Source organism: Oncorhynchus kisutch, linkage group LG12 (genome assembly GCF_002021735.2).
Source record: "Oncorhynchus kisutch isolate 150728-3 linkage group LG12, Okis_V2, whole genome shotgun sequence".
In the NCBI taxonomy this organism is placed as follows: Eukaryota; Metazoa; Chordata; class Actinopteri; order Salmoniformes; family Salmonidae; genus Oncorhynchus; species Oncorhynchus kisutch.
The window spans coordinates 34,463,118-34,485,860 of NC_034185.2; the positions used below are offsets into that span (position 1 = coordinate 34,463,118).

Consider the following 22,743-nt stretch of genomic DNA (forward strand, 5'->3'; position numbering starts at 1 on the left):
ATTCAAATCCCCATAAGTCTACTGCATGTCTATAAGGGTGTTTTTAAAAAGAGAACTAACCAATTAACATGGAAAACAGCCAGAAACATTCTATAATAATAATAGATAATATTAATAGAAAAAAATTACAGCACGGTATTATAGATTTCTGCTGATATTAAGGTACTAGCAAAGGCTATAAGCATGTCAGCCAAGCCTGCTCAGTTCAATGGATCCAATTGTTCGAAAAAAATTAAGAGAAAAATACCTTCTATAAATTTCGCAAGACCAGTTCTTTATGTCCATTACATGCACGACACAGTCCACGTAGTCCTTATAATATTCTGTTATAATCCTGTCGGTAGAGAGACACATTCCACGTAGTCCTTATTATATCCTGTTATTATCCTGTCGGCAGAGACACATTCCACCTAGTCCTTATTATATCCTGTTATTATCCTGTCGGCAGAGAGACACATTCCACGTAGTCCTTATTATATCCTGTTATTATCCTGTCGGCAGAGAGACACATTCCACGTAGTCCTTATTATATCCTGTTATTATCCTGTCGGCAAAGAGACACATTCCACGTAGTCCTTATTATATCCTGTTATGATTCTGTCGGCAGAGAGACACATTCCACGTAGTCCTTATTATATCCTGTTATGATTCTGTCGGCAGAGAGACACATTCCACGTAGTCCTTATTATATCCTGTTATTATCCTGTCGGCAGAGAGACACATTCCACGTAGTCCTTATTATATCCTGTTACATTCCTATCAGCAGAGAAACACATTCCATGTAGTCATTATATCCTGTTATATTCCGACAGAATGAAAGAGAGAGAAAGGATCATGCATTTTAACAGCCACTAATGACTTCCAGTAAAATGTGTGTCTTACGCATCACACTACCCGTAAAGGAATACATACGTTTAACTGTCCCATTTTTACAGTGATAGTTTCATCAGCTGTTGTACAATGTGATATAAAACACAGGGAAAAAATAATTTTGACTGTTACTGGGCCTTCTTTGACTTCACCAATTAGAGCCACTCGTACAGTAAAACACAAGCCACTTTGTTTTGGTGTATGTTTACGGCAAAGCGTTCGTTTACACCATACACCACTATGTAATTAACCTTAATCTCTTAATCGCTATTAATTGTGCTGCTGTTCGTCGAAGCAGGCCCCTTTTTTCCCTTTACAGTCGAGGCTACGCTGTTGCATATGCATGATGTGTTAATGTCGCTTGTTCATCTCCAGTTGCTATGGCTGCAACCTACACACTTGCCTACAGTACATTCCCCTTCAAATGAATCTGGAGGAGTAAAAGGACATACTGTAGGATTCAGGAGGAATCCATTACTTTATTTCTCCCCTGACTCACTATGCTGTGTAACACTCTTCTCCCTAGGGCAGACCCTGAGACGTGTGAATTTACAGTATAAGTTTCAAATTTACTACAACAGGACATTCATTTACTGAGATGCACCGCTTGTCTAGGCTTGTTAACTGCTGTTGGGGCCCATGGGAAAGTCAATCGCTGGACAAGTCCTCATTATCTTAGATACTGCATAGCAATAGTTCCTATAATCAGTGGAGTTTAATTTTTTGTTGATGTACACTGCAGTACCTAAAGCTACAGTGCCTTGCGAAAGTATTCGGCCCCCTTGAACTTTGCGACCTTTTGCCACATTTCAGGCTTCAAACATAAAGATATAAAACTGTATTTTTTTGTGAAGAATCAACAACAAGTGGGACACAATCATGAAGTGGAACGACATTTATTGTATATTTCAAACTTTTTGAACATATCAAAAACTGAAAAATTGGGCGTGCAAAATTATTCAGCCCCTTTACTTTCAGTGCAGCAAACTCTCTCCAGAAGTTCAGTGAGGATCTCTGAATGATCCAATGTTGACCTAAATGACTAATGATGATAAATACAATCCACCTGTGTGTAATCGAGTCTCCGTATAAATGCACCTGCACTGTGATAGTCTCAGAGGTCCGTTAAAAGCGCAGAGAGCATCATGAAGAACAAGGAACATCCCAGGCAGGTCCGAGATACTGTTGTGAAGAAGTTTAAAGCCGGATTTGGATACAAAAAGATTTCCCAAGCTTTAAACATCCCAAGGAGCACTGTGCAAGCGATAATATTGAAATGGAAGGAGTATCAGACCACTGCAAATCTACCAAGACCTGGCCGTCCCTCTAAACTTTCAGCTCATACAAGGAGAAGACTGATCAGAGATGCAGCCAAGAGGCCCCTGATCACTCTGGATGAACTGCAGAGATCTACAGCTGAGGTGGGAGAATCTGTCCATAGGACAACAATCAGTCGTATATTGCACAAATCTGGCCTTTATGGAAGAGTGGCAAGAAGAAAGCCATTTCTTAAAGATATCCATAAAAAGTGTCATTTAAAGTTTGCCACAAGCCACCTGGGAGACACACCAAACATGTGGAAGAAGGTGCTCTGGTCAGATGAAACCAAAATTGAACTTTTTGGCAACAATGCAAAACGTTATGTTTGGCGTAAAAGCAACACAGCTCATCACCCTGAACACACCATCCCCACTGTCAAACATGGTGGTGGCAGCATCATGGTTTGGGCCTGCTTTTCTTCAGCAGGGACAGGGAAGATGGTTAAAATTGATGGGAAGATGGATGGAGCTAAATACAGGACCATTCTGGAAGAAAACCTGATGGAGTCTGCAAAAGACCTGAGACTGGGACGGAGATTTGTCTTCCAACAAGACAATGATCCAAAACATAAAGCAAAATCTACAATGGAATGGTTCAAAAATAAACATATCCAGGTGTTAGAATGGCCAAGTCAAAGTCCAGACCTGAATCCAATCGAGAATCTGTGGAAAGAACTGAAAACTGCTGTTCACAAATGCTCTCCATCCAACCTCACTGAGCTCGAGCTGTTTTGCAAGGAGGAATGGGAAAAAATGTCAGTCTCTCGATGTGCAAAACTGATAGAGACATACCCCAAGCGACTTACAGCTGTAATCGCAGCAAAAGGTGGCGCTACAAAGTATTAACTTAAGGGGGCTGAATAATTTTGCACGCCCAATTTTTCAGTTTTTGATTTGTTCAAAAAGTTTGAAATATCCAATAAATGTCGTTCCACTTCATGATTGTGTCCCACTTGTTGTTGATTCTTCACAAAAAAATACAGTTTTATATCTTTATGTTTGAAGCCTGAAATGTGGCAAAAGGTCGCAAAGTTCAAGGGGGCCGAATACTTTCGCAAGGCACTGTATATGCTTTTGTATGTATGTATGTAAAAATATGTATATGTAAATATTGTATGTAAAAAAAAGAGGGTACTTTAAATCACATTGTCCAGAACAATTACTGACATTGAAACTTAATAATAGTACCAAGATTATTTGCCACTTAACTTGTCTGCTGCTTGAATTAATAATTTGTTATTAACTACACTGTGTCAACGTAAAAGTAATGAGCACAGCCTCAGGTGAATGAATGGCAGCCACTGTAGGTAGGGTTCAATCAAACCCACACTGTGCTTAAACCGGCATTGTATGAGAAATCATATTGGTCCTGTGTCACAAGAATGTAAGAATTGATTGTCTGTCTGTCCCCCAACGTTTTAACAGGGCACAGTGGAGCTAGTCCACAGAGCCTCCCTGTAGATGAAACAAGCCATTTGGTGACAGATTGCAATGCCTTTATTTCTCACTCCTTTCACACCCCTCCTTTCATCACACTGAGCCCATCTCACCGGGACCCGCCACTCCGACAGGCGCTTGTGGTGTCATTCCCTGTTTGGAATCTGGAATGGGCTGGAATTCTGCAATCCACAGTTCCATTCCCTAGGAAGTTTGACTCCACTCTGTGCTGACTTCAGAGCCATGCTATACACAAGTGGGCCTCAATGGGGGGTCGTATTCATAACCCTTCTGTACAAGATGGGAGTCCAAGTGGAAAGGGAATTGGGTGCCTGCGGTACAACATCTTTACAAAAAGTATATTTTGCTACATTTCTTGTGTATTTTAGTACTTAAGTGCTTTGGACATTTGTATCATATAATGTTTTTGGAGATAATTGTCGCTTATCATACAGAGAATATTATCTTGCCACCAGGATCATTTCTTTTGAGTTGTTTCTGTAAAATATTTCATGCTGTTATTCAGCTGCCTATACACACACGTACTGTCCATTGTTCTGGTTCAAAGATCTTTGGCTAAAATACAAGATGTTTAATGTTAGAGAAAGATGAATATTACAAAAAGGGCTTTGGAGTAGGAGAGAGGAATGAGACTGGAGATTTAGAGTAGCTAGACCTTTGGGGAGCGAGGGGGGAATCTGAGGGGAGAACAGAGGCTGGGAATGGGGATCATTCTGCTTCAGTGAGTCCCTGTGTGTGTTTGGGGAAAACTCTTTCTGGCCGGAGTCAGCTCTCCCAATCCTTTGGCTAATTGGCCCCCATTGTCCCTGCAAATAAAGGAACTGCTAAGAGAGCAGGCATACAAGGCTGAGGTGTGTGTGTGTGTGATACAAAGACATACAATACAGTACAATCCTACATATTCACCTGTGCAGACAAGTTGGATCTATGTGACTGACAGAGGTGGGCTCTCTGCTAGGGTTGAATACCAGAAAATGGGTTACTGAGATACACCAAGATTTCCCGCCCAAACCCATTCCCTTTTCCTGGGATAGATAATTATGAGAAAACTGTCAATTATGAGGTGAAATGGAACAAAAATGTAAACATAACGTGCAACAATTTCAATGATTTTACTGAGTTACAGTTCATATAAGGAAATCAGTCAATTGAAATAAATACATTTGGCCCTAATCTATGAATTTCACACGACTTGGCAGGGGCGCAGCAATAGGCTTGGGAACCAGGCCTACCCACTGCGGTGCCAGCCAACCAGAATTAGTTTTTCCCCACAAAACAGATTTATTACAGACAGAAATACTCCTCAGTTTCATCAGTTATCTGGGAGGCTGGCCTCAGACGATCCCGCAGGTGAAGAAGCCGGATGTGGAGATCCTGGGCTGGCGTGGTTACACGTGGTCTACGTTTGTGAGGCCGGTTGAACCTACCGCCAAATTCTTTAAAACGACATTGGAGTTGGCTTATGGTAGAGAAATAAACATGCATTTTAGAGAAATAAAGCTCTGGGGGACATTCCTGCAGTCAGCATTCCAATTGCACGCTCCCTCAAAACTTGAGACATCTGTGGTATTGTGTTGTGTGACAAAACTGCACATTTTAGAGTGACCTTATTGTTCCCAGCACAAGGTGCAGCTGCGTAATGATCATGCTGTTTAATCAACTTCTTGATATGCCACACCTGTCAGGTGGATGGATTGTCTTGGCAAAGGATAAATGTTCACTAACAGGGATGTAAACAAATTGGTGCACAAAATATGATAGAAATAAGCTTTTTGTGCAAATGGACAATTTCTGGGATCTTTTATTTCAGCTCATGAAACATTCGTTTTTATTTTTGTTCAGTATATACAAGATGTCTAAATCTGGCTTCTCTATGGCCTCTCTGCTATCTGCATAATCAATCATCAACGCTCAGGGTGGGGCCAGAAATTGCATATCAGGAGGAGGGCAGTTCACAATGCATGTATGATCTCATCACGGTTCTTGTGACAGGTAGGCCTACATTTGCTGCAGCATGGCCTATGTTACAGTAATATAAGGACTGAATGCACGTCTAATTTATACATCTCCTTCTGGCTTTCGGTGTTCCCCTTATTTATTAATTGTACATTAGATATACATGTTTTTTGCAGCCTATCACTTGAATATCGTTGCTTTAAATCAGTACATACGCGAGGACGCTCTCACCGTCTTTCTCTCTCTCTGCATCAATTCCCTTCAAATTGCATCCAAAATAGATAATCATTTTCAGGTAATAAATTCAATGCAGTGTAAGCCATATATCTAATGAATGATGGGTTATGCAAAAGTGTATAGCCTCTGTCTCTTGTGCATTACGCACCTGTGCACCGCTGGCAATTAAAAAACGCTCCTTCGCTCTTCGAGTCCCATGAAAAACTAGACCTAAATAGTGTACTGGATTTTGTTTGTTTGCATTTCGTATAGCTTACCAACAGACTATTGGAAGAGGGATACAAGCTCTTATTTGCTGAATGTTATATACAGCAGCCAATAGAACTAACGGGGAGGAGAGAGAATGGGTGATGGCGGTAGGCTAATCAGTTATTTATTTTGTACCCGTCACCCATACCCTTCAATCTTCGTGAAGAGAAGTGAAAGCCGTCTGCGTCTTATTCTAGTCCTAAATGATTCAAGCATGCCATTACTATGAAGAAGATGAGGACAACGAAACTTCACTGTCGAAAATGAGGAGGGGAATGAAGCAACATTAGAGACAGAAAGACGAACTACGTTACAAATTACGCTCACGTTACAAATTACCAGGGGACATATTGTGAAAGGTAGGCGACTTATGCGTCTGCCTACTAATTATACAAATGTAAAATAGGCCCTGTTATATGTCCAAATTCAATCAATTTGCTAGACTTTAATTGTAACTTTGTAGGCCGCATGTCCTGCACCATCTTTGCATGTTCTCTCCCAGTTTGATGGTTTGAATGAGGTGTGTAATAAGGTCATAATTACAATGGAGTACTGCGGTGGTTGCCAACCGGCCGATCGCAATCTTCAAGGCATTCATAGTCGATCACCAAACATTTCTCCTTTTCTATTATTATTCGTGTTGGACTGCTGGCGGTAGGTTTGCTTGATTCAGAAGCTCTGCACACCGGGTTGCCAGAGTGTTCCTGTTTTGAACTATTTCATTTGTCCTACCCGGCGGACCAGTAGATCTGTGGCTAAAATCGAGTATGTTTGATACGACCCTACGTAGGACTTCACAACTTTTAAAACCATGACCACAGAGACCGCCAAAGAACACAGCAAAGAGCTGCTATTTTTATGAGTGAGTTCATGTTTATTCAGCACTGTCAACACTGTTTTTAACACTATTACAAAACATAAAACGAGCTACTCAGTAGGCTACTTTCACTTGCGCTGCAGGTGCAATGAATGAGTAGCCACGTGTATCAATAGCCCTGCGTTTTTATTAGGCTATTATTAGCAGCTGTCTATTTTAATATCTAGGAATATTTCACTTTTTGTGTTCATAGGAACAACATGAATTTGTGTATGAGGCAGATGCGGTACGACTCGAGTTTCGCCATCAGTTAGAAGACAGTGTCCCCTCTCTCTGGTCAGTCTCACCAAAGGAAAGGAAGGGGGGAGCAGGGACCCTGAGGCAGACCCTATGCTGCTCTTTCCCTCCACTGAGACTAATACTGCTTTCAAAACAACTTGAAAAATACGAGGTCAAATCATGACATCAGTGATCTTCAGTTCGAAAAGTCGGAGCTCTAGAAGGAATTCCGAGTTGGATGATCGTTTTTTTCCCAGTTCCCAGTTGTTTTGAATACGCTGAAGTTGGAGATTTTTGAGTTCCGAGCTCAGTCCAATAAAATAAAAGCGAATTATTTCAATTTAAGCTCCGCTTAAACACTTGCCTAGCAAGTGTTACACCAACTGATCTATTTTGTTATCAAAGCTCAATATAATATGGTCTGGGTAGTACAATATTGGCAGGCCAAGTGTATAGCCAATATGCTGTGATAATGTATTAGGCCTAATTCCCAAACCTCATTCCTACAGAACTGTTTTTGTTGAATGTTGAATTATTTAAGCCATGTAAAAATATTCAACCCTACTCTCTGCCACAGGTGCCTCAGGATGAGTGGAGTGGATACCCAGAGGATGGAGACCAGGACGAGGAGATCCCGTGTCGGCGGATGCGCAGCAGCAGCTACGTCAAAGCCATGGGAGAAGAAGACAACGACTCTGGTGGCGAATCTGATGGCAGCCCCAAGACCTCACCCCAGAAGGCCATCCGACCCGACGCCCTCGTCCTCAAATCAGCTATGCAGAGACCCCACATAGAACCCCAAAGGTAGGCCCATTAATGTCTCGACTAGAGCTACTGTACGTCTGGTTTTCAATAATGAATTGTCACTACATCCTGGTTACTGTGTGTAACGGCGTTCTTCGTTTCTTGAAAGAGAGGACCGAAATGCAGCGTGGTGGTTACTCATGTTCTTTAATGAATGAATGACGATACATGAAATAACTCTTAAATACGAAAACAACAAACGGAACGAGAAACCTAATACAGCCTATCTGGTGAACACTACACAAAGACAGGAACAATCACCCACGAAATACAAAGCGAAACCCAGGCTACCTAAATACGGTTCCCAATCAGAGACAACGAGAATCACCTGACTCTGATTGAGAAACGCCTCAGGCAGCCAAACCTATGCAACACCCCTACTCAGCCGTAATCCCAATAATACAAAAACCTCAATACGAACCACAACATATAAACCCATGTCACACCCTGGCCTGACCAAACATATAACGAAAACACAAAATACTATGACCAAGGCGTGACAGAACCCCCCCCCCCCCCCAAGGTGCGGACTCCCGGACGCACCTCAAAACCATAGGGAGGGTCCGGGTGGGGGTCTGTCCATGGTGGCGGCTCCGGCTAGGGACGTGGACCCCACTCCATAAATGTCATAGTTCCTCCCCTTCGCGTCCTGGGATAATCCACCCTCGCCGCCGACCATGGCCTAATAGTCCTCACCCAGAACCCCACAGAACTGAGGAGCAGCTCGTGACTGAGGGGCATCTCGGGACTGAGGGACAGCTCGGGACTGAGGGGCAGCTCGGGACTGAGGGGCAGCTCGGGACTGAGGGGCAGCTCGGGACTGAGGGGCAGCTCGGGACTGAGGCAGCTCGGGACTGAGGGGCAGCTCGGGACTGAGGGGCAGCTCGGGACTGAGGGGCAGCCCGGAACTGAGGGGCAGCCCGGAACTGAGAGGAAGCCCAGTACTGAGAGGAAGCCCAGTACTGAGATGAAGCTCAGGTAGGTAGTAGGCTCCGGTAGATCCTGGATGGCTGGCGGATCTGGAAGATTCTGGTTGACTAGCAGATCTGGAAGATTCTGGTGGACTAGCAGATCTGGAAGATTGTGGTTGACAGGCTGATCTGGAAGAATCTGGTTGACTGGCAGATCTAGAAGATCATGGCTGACTGGTGGTTCTAGCTGCTCTATGCAGACTGACAGCTCTGACTGCTCCATGAAGGCTGACAGCTCCTTGCAGACTGGCAGCTCTTTGCAGACTGGCAGCTCCTTGCAGACTGACAGCTCTGACTGCTCCATGCAGGCTGACAGCTCCTTGCAGACTGACAGCTCTGACTGCTCCATGCAGGCTGACAGCTCCTTGCAGACTGACAGCTCCTTGCAGACTGGCAGCTCTTTGCAGACTGACAGCTCTGGCTGCCTCATGCATACTGACAGCTCCCTGCAGACTGGCAGCTCAGGCTGCTTCATGCAGACTGACAGCTCTGACTGCTCCATGCAGGCTGACAGCTCTGATTGCTCCATGCAGGCTGGCAGCTCCTTGCAGACTAGCAGCTCCTTGCAGACTGGCAGCTCCTTGCAGACTGACAGCACAGGCTGCTCCGAACAGGCAGGAGGCTCCGGCAGCGCTGTAGAGGAGGAAGGCTCTGATAGCGCTGAACAGGCGGGAGACTCCGACAGCGCAGGAGGGAAGGAAGGCTCTGATAGCGCTGAACAGACAGGAGACACCAGTAGCGCAGGAGAGGAGAAAGGCTCCGACAGCGCTGAACAGGCGGGAGACTCCGACAGAGCAGGAGGGAAGGAAGGCTCTGATAGCGCTGAACAGGCGGGAGACTCCGACAGCGCAGGAGAGGCGAGGCGCACTGTAGGCCTGATGCGTGGTGCTGGAACTGGATCGAGGACACGCACAGGAAGCCTGGTGCGGGGAGCTGCTACCGGAGGACTGGAGTGTGGAGGTGGCACAGGATGGGCTAGACCGTGAAGGCGTACTGGAGATCTTGAGAGCAGTGTTGGCACAGGACGTGCAAGGCTAGGGATGTGCACAGGAGGCCTGGTGCGTGAGGCTGGCACCAACTTCACCAGCCGACTAACACGCACCTCAGGACGAGTATGGAGCGCTAACCCAGGTGCCATCAAATCCCCAACACGTTCCGTCGGGTGAATCCCATGCAAAAAGCACCAACACAGCAACTCCCTCATTTCTCTCTCCTCCAATTTCCCCATTAACTCCTTCGCAGTCTCTGTTTCGCTCACCTCCAACACCGGCTCTGGTTCTGGTCTCCTCCTTGGCTCCTCACGATAAACAGGGAGAGTTGGCTCAGGTCTATCTCCTGACTCAGCCACTCTCCCTCTGAGCCCCCCCCCCCAATAAATTTTTGGGGCTGCTTTTCGTTTTTTTCTCCGTGCCGCCGTGTCTTTCTTTTCGACTCCATTCGTCTATAGCCCTCTTCGCACTGCTCCAGCGAATCCCAGGCGGGCTCAGGCACTCTCTCTGGGTCGGCCGCCCACCTGTCTATTTCTTCCCACGTCGTATACTCAAAGCCTCTGCTGTCCATAACGTCCTCCCTTCGCTGCTGCCTGTTAACACGCTGCTCGGTCCGAGTGTGGTGGGTGATTCTGTAACGGCGTTCTTCGTTTGTTGAAAGAGAGGACCGGAATGCAGCGTGATGGTTACTCATGTTCTTTAATGAATGAATGACGATACATGAAATAACTCTTAAATACGAAAACAACAAACGGAACGAGAAACCTAATACAGCCTATCTGGTGAACACTACACAAAGACAGGAACAATCACCCACGAAATACAAAGCGAAACCCAGGCTACCTAAATACGGTTCCCAATCAGAGACAACGAGAATCACCTGACTCTGATTGAGAAACGCCTCAGGCAGCCAAACCTATGCAACACCCCTACTCAGCCATAATCCCAATAATACAAAAACCTCAATACGAACCACAACATATAAACCCATGTCACACCCTGGCCTGACCAAACATATAACGAAAACACAAAATACTATGACCAAGGCGTGACACTGTGTCTGTTTCAGGACACCCTCAGCCACATACATCACTCCTGCTTGAGGCTGAGGATGTTCTAAAATGGACACTGTACTGGTTATCATTACCAGGGTATGTTTAAACCAAACTAGTGCAAGTGTGGAGTGTGAGAGATGAATATACTAGAGGTCGACCGATTAATCGGAATGGCTGATTATTTTTGGACACCGATTTGGCCGCTTAAAAAATAAATAAATTACACCTTCATTTAATCTTTACGAAAGTCAGTTTTAGAACACATTCTTATTTTCAATGACGGCCTAGGAACGGTGGGTTAACTGCCTTATTCAGGGGCAGAACGACAGATGTTTACCTTGTCAGCTCGGGGGATTCAATCTTGCAACCTTACAGTTAACTAGTCCAACGCTCTAACCACCTGCCTCTCATTGCACTCCACGAGGAGACTGCCTGTTACGCGAATGCAGTAAGCCAAGGTAAGTTACTAGCTAGCATTAAACTTATCTTATAAAAAACAATCAATCATAATCACTAGTTAACTACACATGTTTGATGATATTACTAGTTTATCTAGCGTGTCCTGCGTTGCATATAATCGATGCGGTGCGTATCGTTGCTCCAATGTGTACCTAACCATGAACATCAATGCCTTTCCTAAAATCAATACACAGAAGTATATATTTTTTAACCTGCATATTTAGCTAAAAGAAATCCAGGTTAGCAGGCAATATTAACCAAGTGAAATTGTGTCACTTCTCTTGCATTCATTGCACGCAGAGTCAGTGTATATGCAACAGTTTGGGCCACCTAATTTGCCAGAATTTTACATAATTAAGACATAACATTGAAGGTTGTGCAATGTAACAGGAATATTTAGACTAATGGATGCCACCCCTTAGATACAATTTGGAACGGTTCCGTATTTCACTGACAGAATAAACATCTTGTTTTCAAGATGATAGTTTCCGGATTCGACCATGTTAATGACTTAAGGCTCGTATTTCTGTGTGTTATTATGTTATAACTAAGTCTATGATTTGATAGAGCAGTCTGACTGAGCGGTGGTAGGCAGCAGCATGCTCGTAAGCATTCATTCAAACAGCACTTTCGTGTTTTTTGCCAGCATCTCTTCATTGTGCGCCAAGCATTGCTCTGTTTATGACTTCAAGCCTATCAACTCCCGAGATGAGGCTGGTGTAACCAATGTCAAATGGCTAGCTAGTTAGCGGGGTGCGCGCTAATAGCGTTTCAAATGTCACTCGCTCTGAGACTTGAAGTAGTTGTTCCCCTTGCTCTGCATGGGTAATGCTGCTTCGAGAGTGGCTGTTGTCATTGTGTTCCAGGTTCCTGGTGAGGAGAGGGACAAAAGCTATACTGTTACACTGGCAATACTAAAGTGCCTATAAGAACAACCAATAGTCAAAGGTTAATGAAATGCAAATGGTATAGAGAGAAATAGTCCTATAATTCCTATAATAACTACAACCTAAAACTTCTTACCTGGTAATATTGAAGACCCATGGTAAAAGGAACCACCAGCTTTGATATGTTCTAATGTTCTGAGCAAGGAACTTAAACGTTAGCTTTCTTACATGGCACATATTGCACTTTTACTTTCTTCTCCCACACTTTGTTTTTGCATTATTTAAACCAAATTGAACATGTTTCATTATTTATTTGAGGCTAAATAGATTTTATTGATGTATTATATTAAGTTCAAATAAGTATTCATTCAATATCGATGTAATTGTCATTATTACAAATACATTTTTTTTTTAAAGTGTATTTTTTAAATCGTCCGATTAATCGGTATCGGCTTTTTTTGGTCCTCCAATAATTGGTATCGGCGTTGAAAAATCATAATCGGGCGACCTCTAGAATATACTGTCATATATTTTGGGATTGTTACAGACAAGGCAACAATTGTTTATGAATTGTTACAGGAATGACAGTCGGGTGTGAATGATGTATTACACAGCATTACTGACACGGCTTTGGGTAAACATTTGGCTGCATTACTGAATAATTACTGAATACCTTAAATAACTGTGCTCATAATCTTGGTTTGGACATTAGATTGGATGGCAGGATTTAAAATGATATTTTCGCTCCGATAGTGGCTCATGGATTACCGTAAATAATGCAGAAGCTCTGACCTTTATCTTGACTGGATCTTTGACCCCCTTTCAAAACCCTGAACACGGCTTCCGCCTTTTTCGACACGCCATTAAAAAAAAACTTGACCCTAGCTCTAGGCTTTTTGCAAGCTGTTTTCAACCCTAACCCCCGGCTTTCATCGTTGAATTTCATCAAAGTCAGACACTGCCAACAATGTTTTTGTCATTTTTGTGTCCCTCCTGCCTGTTTGTTTTACAGTAACTCTCCTACAGTAGTTATACTGTATACACCTCTCGCTTGCTAAAGCAATGACATTATTTTACCTGGCTGTTATATCCATTTCATGTCTCTGTGACCTCTGTCTGCAGTGGGACATTCTGGGGGGAGCATGCATGATTTAGACATGTCATTCGATGTTGCTGGGCAACAGAGGAAGAATAACTCCTTGGTTACGATTGGCTGTGACATGTTCCTATTCTACCCCAGTGCATCAACAACCTGTGTAAATGCATGACTAAGAGCTTTGCTACATTTGTTTGGCCAATTGGTTTGCAGCCACTTCACTGCCTTTGTTTAGTAATTGCAACCCAGTTCTGTTCATCAGCTCTGATATAAAATAAGTATTCTAGCTGGTGAGTGTCACAGACCAATGCAGGTGTATCTGACGTTTTTCAACTGCTATTTCAATATTCACCTTACAGAGGAATTGTGCATCATGTTATCACAGCACTGTTGACAAGGCTATGGCAACCCTGTCACTTCTCTCCAATGTCATAGTCAAGGGACAAGGTTTTTAAACATGAAAATAAATTGTCTGACAATAAAATCTCTTATTTATTTGAATGTCTTCATAAAGGAGAAATTGATATGTCTCACTCAGCACATATAGTCAGATTCATAGTTATTGGCACCCTTGATAAAGATGAGCAAAAAGACTGTATAAAATAAATTAATAAATACAAATTGTAAGCAAAAAAAAAAATGCTAATCTTTCTTTTGATGCAAAACCCACCACTGGTGTGTGTTACCAAAGAGCTCCATTTTCATTTCATCCAACAAATGTAAACACCTGGAGTTTGCTAAACAGCATTGGCACTTGGATTAGAACCGGTGTTGTGGTCCGATGACATGAAAATAGAGGCATGCACACCGATGGTGGGTTTTGCGTACAAAGCAAGATGGATATGCAGAACAGAACCCCTACTGTAAACTATGGGGGTGGATCTTTGATATTATGGGGCTATTTTGATTCCACTGGTCCTGGTTAAGGTCACCGGCATCATGAACTTTACACAAATACCAGGACATTTTAGCCAAAATCCTGATTGCCTCTCCCAGGAGGCTGAAACTTTGCCGCAAGTTTCCAGCAAGACAGTATCCCTAAGCACTTATCAAAATCCACAAAAGAAATGGTTAATTGACCACAAAATCAACATTTTGCAATGGCCATCTCAGTCTCCGGATGTGAACCCCATTGAAAACCTGTTGTTTGGTTTGAATTGAAGAGGGCAGTCCATATCAAGTATCTGGAAAGATTCTGTATGGAGGAATGGTCCAAGATCCCTCCCAATCTCATGAAACATTTTAGAAAAAGGTTCAGTGTTATCCTTGCAAGGTGAGCTATTGAAAGGTATTAAAAACAGGGGTGGCAATCATTTAGACCTCTTATTGTTTTTTGGGAAAAGTATTATTTGTTAAACAAAATCTCTGCATCTGAGCAATTATATTAGCATAAAATACAGTGGGGCAAAAAAAGTATTTAGTCAGCCATCAATTGTGCAAGTCTTATTGTGCAATAATACTTATTTTCCACCATAATTTGCAAATAAATTCATTAAAAATCCTACAATGTGATTTTCTGGATTTTTTTTTTCATTTTGTCTGTCATAGTTGAAGTGTACCTATGATGAAAATTACAGGCCTCTCATCTTTTTAAGTGGGAGAACTTGCACAATTGGTGGCTGACTAAATACTTTTTTGCCCCACTATTATAAATGCACAACATAACTCAGTATTTGTATTATTTATTTTATAGTCTCTTTTGCTCATGTTTATCAAAGGTGCCAATAATTTTGGACCTAACTGTACAGTGCCTGTTTGCACTGACAAGCAACACTCCATAGATTCATAGATAAATACGCTTTAGGTAAGCTATAGGAAGAAGGACAGTGGTACAGAGTGATTTTGTAATACAAATAATAGAATGATTGGACAGAAAATGAAAGACACCAGCAAAAGAATGTACAGCTAGATATGTAGCATGGCTTGGCAGGGGATGATGGAAGCAGTAAGGATGGTTACGATAACATTTTTGTTACCTTGTACTGTTGAATGCGTCAGAGCAGAATATCTTCCCCTCCTGATTGTGACCCAGAGGATGCATCGGCTCTCCCCCTGAGATGTGTCTTAGTTTATTGTTATTCTAAGCTGGCTTTGAAAATCACCCTTCCAGAACAGGACAGTTGCTTGTGTTCTGGAGGTCTACCCGCACTCACGCCCGTACGCATGCACTCACACACACACACACACACACACACACACAGAGAGAGAACCTGGTGAGGTGCCCTGCATGTATCAGTCCTGTGTGACGCTCAGACTCCCTATCCTTTTATCACCCACGGCTTAATCGTCATATCACTGGGAATCTACTCACTTCCTGCTTTTGTCTCACTTCCTGCTTTTGTCCCACACACACAGACACACATTAAGCCTCGTTTCCACGCTCCATTATTACTGAAGCTCTGAGAAGCTTATATTTTACTAATGGGAGGTGTAGGTGGGATGTGCAAACTGTAATTGTTGGGCTAGCGAGTCACCTGTGTTTTTGGGGCTTGCGATATCTGCACGTGTCATCATAGTTTAGAGTTGATTGCAATAATGCTGCTAATGTTGTAGGAGGATGAGTCACTGTTGCCGCAAGCACAGTGTTATATTCAGTGAGCGATATAAGCTGGACACACCAATACCCTGCTGGTCACAACACAACATAACCTGGATACATATGTACTACATGTAAGCCAGGTTACCTGTTTAACAGTATGTGACATTGTTGGGTCTTTAGCCCTGAGCATTTTCCAGGGATGTCTGACTAGGACTGTTGTGGTGAGCGTATTACCGCCACACCGGAAGTCATAAGATATGACCACAGTAAAATTCCACGTGACCTTTGAGTCACGGTAATCTCCTTTTATGAACTCTGGACATGCGTTGGTGGTACCCAACTCACTAACGAGCATCAGGTCCTAATGGCCTGGTACTCAGGGCTCTATTGTCCCTCTTACCACTCTGACATCAATGCAAATGCAATAAAAAATCACATCAAACCACTTATCTTCAAAACAGTGTCATGCTTTTAAAACTCACCTCATCGATCAACTTGAAGAAAGAAGTTCAACAACAGGTTGAAACTGAGTGGAAATATGGTCGCTGTGGATGTTGTTTTAAAGCCTAACAACGAAATAGACAGAGCTTTCTAAGGTGATGATTCATTCAAAACACATACGCATATTGTCACGCCCTGGCCATTTTGGTTAGGCCAGGGTGTGACTAGGGTGGGCATTCTACGTTTTTGATTTCTTTGTTGTTTGGCCGGGTATGGTTCTCAATCAGAGGCAGCTGTCTATCGTTGTCTCTGATTGAGAACCATACTTAGGTAGCCTTCCCCACCTGAGTTTTGTGGGTAGTTGTTTTCTGTTTTTGTGTGTCTGCACCAGACAGACCTGTTTCGGTTGTTCTCTTTGTTGTTTTGTTAATCAGTGTTCAGTTCCATTAATAAAAGGATGAACACGTACCACGCTGCACCTTGGTCCTCACCTTCTTCCACCAACAGCCATTACACATATTAGGTTTATGCATACACTTGTGCATACAAAACCCCATGAATTAAAATAATGATGGTGCTATTATACAATACATAACCTACCCCATATAAGGCATGGCAGAAAAACAATAAATGTTTTATTTGGTACATAATTGGTCTAGCCTCTACTCCAAAATTAAACTAATTCCAGTAATAGCTTTTGAGTGTGGCCTGTATTATTCAAGCAGCTCTTAGTCTCACGACAAAATTAGACGTTCGCCCATGTTTCTCAAAGTCAAATTTCGACTTCTTCCAAATATAACATTTCTATGTGTTTAAGGTTAAGTTTAGGCATTAACTCTGAATTTTTAAGGTTAGGCATTACCTCCGAATGGTTAAGGTAAGGGTTAAGATTTGGGATAGACTTAAAAGAAATGTAACCGAAAAAACATTCTATCGCTGGATTTGAACTTGCAACTTCTGGAATCGGAGGCCGATGCTACTTGAAGGCAACAGCGCTCAATGTTAAAAAGAGAAGGAGCTCAGCTGCTACTATATTTATTTCTCAGATGCTCATATTAATCACATGTTCTGCTATGAAATGGGAGCAGCCTATCCACGATTGAAAAGTGAACCGGCGGGAAGGCAGCCTCCATTCGCTATTCGAGTGCATACGGATGACATGTATTTTTACCCCTGTCCCTGTTCCTGCCCATTTGAGAATGGGCAATTCTAATCTAAACTAATTTGACATAAGTGAAGACCCGATTTAAATTGAGAATAGTCTGACAGATGTTAATATGATCACTTGATGAGAGAACAGCGTGTGCAGCCTGAGGGCAAGGATTACGGCGCGACATTTTTCTGCAAATCGCAAATCGTCAACAGCCTGTAGTCGCATCATGCAGCCCAAATATGTTTTGATTTCTAAGACATTCTAAGGTGTGTATCATTAACAACCACATTTGACAAAAACCTCTAAATCTAGTGTATAGGATGTGTTTCAAATGATCACTTTTAAGCTCCACATAGCCATTTCATATGCATATTCGCTCTGGAATGGGAAAAATATCCTTTCTATTTTATTCAGCTAAGTTAAATGACATTCTTACTATAAAAGGTCATTGTCCTTCCAAAACGTATTCAGACCCTTTGACTTTTCCCACATTTTGTTATTACAGCCTTATTCTAAAATTGATTCAATGGATTTTTTCCTCACCAATCTACACACTTTGCCATTATGGGGTATTGTGTGTAAATTGATGAGGGAAAAAACTATTTGATCAATTTTAGAATAAGGCTATAACGTAACAATATGGAAAAAGTTAAGGGGTCTAAATACTTTCCGAATGCACTGTATATAAATAAGTTATTTCTGTTTTTGATTTTTAATTAATTTGCAAAAAAATCTAAAAACCTGTTTTCACTTTGTCATTATGGGGTATTGTGTGTAGATTACTGAGTAAATGTTTTTATTTAATCCATTTTAGAATAAGGTTGTAACGTAACAAAATGTCGAAACATCCTCTATAAAATAGTGGCACGGGACTTGTATCTTGTCTGCTAAGTGAACAAGCCTACAACCAATGTATGGTGCATAGCCAGATAAGAAATAATAGGCCAACTCATATTCTGAAATATATTTTCTTAATATCATCATGTTTAGAATAAATAAGAGATTTATTGCGATGATATATATTGCATTTATTCATTATACTTTTTTGAATGTAGATGTTCCAAAGGCGCACATCAGCGGCTTGTACAATATGTGTGGAGGCCTGGAGATGCTAAACGTGTTTGTTAATTAACAGTCAATTATCGTGAGACCGGCAGTCTTTTGCATGACTATAACCGGTTGACAAAATTTCATGACCACCACAGCCCTGTGTCTGACTCACAATGCCTCTCATATTTGTCTATCCACTCTCTCTCTCTCTCTCTCTCTCTCTGTACAGTCAGAGCTACCACTTGCAAACCACCCGAGACATGATGCGGCCCCATCCCAGTGTCACCCTGGACCCAGCCACCAACTACCCCCAACACCATATACCCCTCGGCCCTCAGTTCCGATCCCGGAACCAGAGCTACATGCGCGCGGTTAGCACCCTCAGTCAGGCAAGCTGCGTCAGCCAGGTGAGTCCCACGCAGGCCCCTCACAGGGGGAACACCAGGAGCCCTGGAGGAGTAGGAGGATTGAGAGATACTGTAGATGCCACCATGTTGGTAGAGTGGGTGGAACCTTCTGTTGTTTGCTAAAGGGGTGGCAAAAATAATATAGTTATTTACAGAAATACATTAGTCACAACCTGATCCCCCCCCCCCCCCACTCCATGAGATGTTTAGCTGTTATTGTCTGCAGGATTAGGTTTTATTGATAGGTTGAGTTGTCATTGGTAATGCTTATTTACATTGAATCCTATTTTGACTATGTTCAGTGCACATCTTCAGAACTACGCGTGTGAAGTCCATAGATTTGCTATTGGTGACGTTGCATAAACAAGCAGTACCATACTGTACATATCTGTTCACTTGAATATTTATTCCATTACAAGTTCAAGTTACCCGTTAAGTAAGTTCATGCACACTACTAGAAGTTGTGTTGAACTGCTCAGTCGGTCTAGACCATGTTTTATGTTGGAACAGCAGGAGTTATACTATAAAGCTTTTTATCCGTTGCAACTGAATATTAGGTACAAGATACAATGATTTAATACATTCTTTGCAGTCATTTTTATTACATAGTAGCAGGCTTTTATGCACTGCGTAATATAGACTAGATGGATTTTAATACACGTTTGGCACAATATCTCAACCAACCTTGGTGCTATTAAAAAAAAAAAATCGCCTCACACAGATGACGTTAGTACGGCTTCCCGCCTGCCGTTATATTGGGTGCATTGCGATGGAAATGTATATATTCGCAACATTGAAATTCCGTTAACCGCATGTAGTTTTTTTTACTGTGTTGCACCGTCATCTCTGCCTTTGAATAGGTTCTTGAAAGGACACCTGCTTTCCCCTTTGTCACAGTAGTAACGTATGTACGTCTGTGACGATGACCTGCAGTGGAATAGTACGTCTTGAAACGGTATACCAAAATGATGCATTGTTTTTGTTGTTTTTCATTTGCTGGTTTTTATCTGCTTGTTTATTCTTTCCCATGCTAACACTCCTTCATATTTACTGTGCTAAAGGGGAAGAGTCAAAGTGAGAAAGAGAAAGGAAGAGGAAAAATTAAGGACTGCTATTCCTGTTTTTGTCTCTCAGGTGAGTGAGACTGAGGTCAATGGCCAGTTTGAGTCAGTTTGCGAGTCCGTTTTTAGCGAAGTAGAATCCCAGGCCATGGAGGCCTTGGACCTGCCTGGCTCGTTCCGCACTCGAAGCCACAGTTACCTGCGTGCAATTCAGGCTGGGTATTCCCAAGACGACGACTGCTTGCCTTCAATGACATCCTCCACTGTCACTTCAACTCTCAGATCCACAACAGGTAACAGTACGACCTCAAAAGAAAAATGAGAGAAGGCTTAGAAAACATACTCCTCATACATTCTATAACATGCGTACATACCTACATATGTACAGTGGGGGGTACCCTTGAGCTTGAAGAGATGCTGGGTTGAATGATTCCGGTCGTTTCCTTTTGGCTACTGTCACTGTTGTGTGTCTCTTGTTTGTCTTGCCTCTGCATATCCTGAGTGTTCTGAGGGATTTGCTTGCAAGCGTGTTGCTTTGCACAGTCCATATACATCATTACCCTTAGCTTTAGCTTTCTGATTCGCTTTCTGATTCGTCACGTGTGGCGGTGGCAAAGCTGGACCCGGAGTAGAGGATGGGAGGGGGACTCATTCAAACCAGCCCAATGAGAAGTTAAACCCACGACACACGACAGTCACACTCACAGCACTTGGCATGTGTAAGAGAAACAGGCCTTGTATCGAGCATGATAATCTCATTGATATATGTGTTGTGTGTAGAGAGTGTGAGTCGGGTAGGGAAGGGTTAAGTGTGAAACAGAACAGTGGTTGGAGGAGGGCTGTAAAGACCTCTAGAGAGTGTTAGGAAGGCTCATAGTCTGCTCGAGAGGTCTTCGGTTTCCCCCATCCATGCTTTGTTTGACCAGTTCATTACACTAGCGTCTCTAACTGATCTTGGCTTATAAGCCCACAGAACACAAGACAGCAAAAACTTGTAACCGACATACGGTAAGTCAACAAACTCAGATAGGGTACTGGTTGCACAAAGGAACTTACTAGTAAAGTCAATTCAGAGTGCATAAAATATATTACGTTATTCTATATTGTTGTATTGTGTTGCATAAAACCACATTTGGAGATATTATATAAATGAAGCTTTCATTTGGAATAGTGATCATTTTTGATGTAGCCAGATCAGAAGATAATATTCAATGGTATTTCATCAGGTAGTCTGGCAATCATGTGTTTCAGGGAGATTGATCAGTTGACCTGAAGTTTGACACGGTTCGAAGAGGGTTTGACTACAGTAGCGATCTCGCAAAATAAATGTCAAAAGCTACTTTACCCTGTAGGGCCAACGTATTAGACACTTTCTCATTGTCCTAAATCTCACATTTAGATGACCTCTTAGGTGAAAACATCTGTCGGTGTGCTGTTGAGCAAGGCACTTAACCCTAATTGCTCCTGTAAGTGTGTCTGCTAAATGACAAAAATGTCAATGTAGAATAATGTAAACATCGTCTTAGTAATTGTGAGGACACCAAGTCAATTTGTTGTAGTATTTGCTGTTTTGATATTAAACATTCAGGGATTTGAAGGTTTTGTGCAACATTGTACACACAATGTCATCATCAAAAACATCAACATATCTGGTTCTTTGTGCAAACAGAACCACTGCTGCCTCTAACCTAATTGATCTAGTACATTTGGTGTATGCCTGGAAGAGTAAAGCTATGAACCCTATTGAAATACTATCATTTCATATGACGTTTTTCATTTGACAATATTATGACCGGGATTTTAATACATTTTATCAAATCAATTGTATTAGACCTCTGCATTTGTTTGTTTTCTGTTGGTTTACCTGTTTTCTTGTACAATCTGGAGTTTTTTTGTTTGTTTATCTTGTCATGCTCAATTGGGTTGCACAGTCAGAATCCCCTCAGCCTACGATGTGACTGAAGTACTGAGGATCAAGGAAGTCCTCCAATCCCACCGTCTTACCTGCTGAACTCCTTTCACCCAATAAGCTCTCTGGTCAAATTGTCTGCTTCACAATTGGCTCACTAAATTGGCTCTCAAATGGGTGTTGGTTATTCCCAGCGTTTCCTGTATATATTTGTATTTTTTTAATGAGTAGTTCTCTAGGACTTTTTTCTCTCCAAATACAGTCACATCCGACTGGGCTATGGAACAGGATATGTTAGTGATCCTCAGGGAAATAATTGGCTGTGATCTGATGCCTCCATCTCAAGCCATATTGCAAATATTTTTTTACATGGTATCGACCATTTGGTGTCATTTTTGAGGGAATAGTGGCCTTGAAATGAAGTGAATGATCCACAGTATTTGACTGGCCATGCCACTGACTTATACAATTCGGAAATGAGATCTGAATTCTAAATCGCTTACCAACCAAAACGCAAGAATGTCGAGGCTAGCGGGGGCCCTTGAGTGGGGAAGGGATCCTATGATGCCCCATTGGGATGAAGAGCAACACCCCCTCCCAATCTGACCAGCCATGCATCTCTGGAAGGATAACCAGGGGGACAGAACAGCTGGATGCCTGTCACAGGTATTTTAATGACAACACGCATACATATATCTATATATATATATATATGTGTGTGTTTTTTTGCACTGCCT

The 22,743-nt window shown here is 42.4% G+C and overlaps 1 protein-coding gene and 1 long non-coding RNA gene across 2 annotated transcripts in view; one reads left to right on the forward strand and one right to left on the reverse strand.

Moving 5' to 3' along the window:
* Positions 1-22,743, forward strand: part of LOC109900917 (disks large-associated protein 2) — a 94,441-nt gene that overhangs the window by 25,706 nt on the left and 45,992 nt on the right. Inside the window, exons 2-4 of the mRNA XM_031837413.1 lie at positions 7,763-7,989; positions 18,859-19,036; positions 20,171-20,390. Of these exons, the coding sequence (XP_031693273.1) occupies positions 7,763-7,989; positions 18,859-19,036; positions 20,171-20,390 (625 nt within the window). The remainder of the gene's footprint in view (positions 1-7,762; positions 7,990-18,858; positions 19,037-20,170; positions 20,391-22,743) is intronic.
* LOC109900918 (uncharacterized) overlaps positions 18,544-22,743 on the reverse strand; it is a 62,445-nt gene continuing 58,245 nt past the window's right edge. Inside the window, exons 2-3 of the long non-coding RNA XR_002256662.2 lie at positions 20,297-20,403; positions 18,544-19,155 (exon numbers count right to left, since the gene is read on the reverse strand). This is a non-coding gene — a long non-coding RNA (uncharacterized LOC109900918). The remainder of the gene's footprint in view (positions 19,156-20,296; positions 20,404-22,743) is intronic.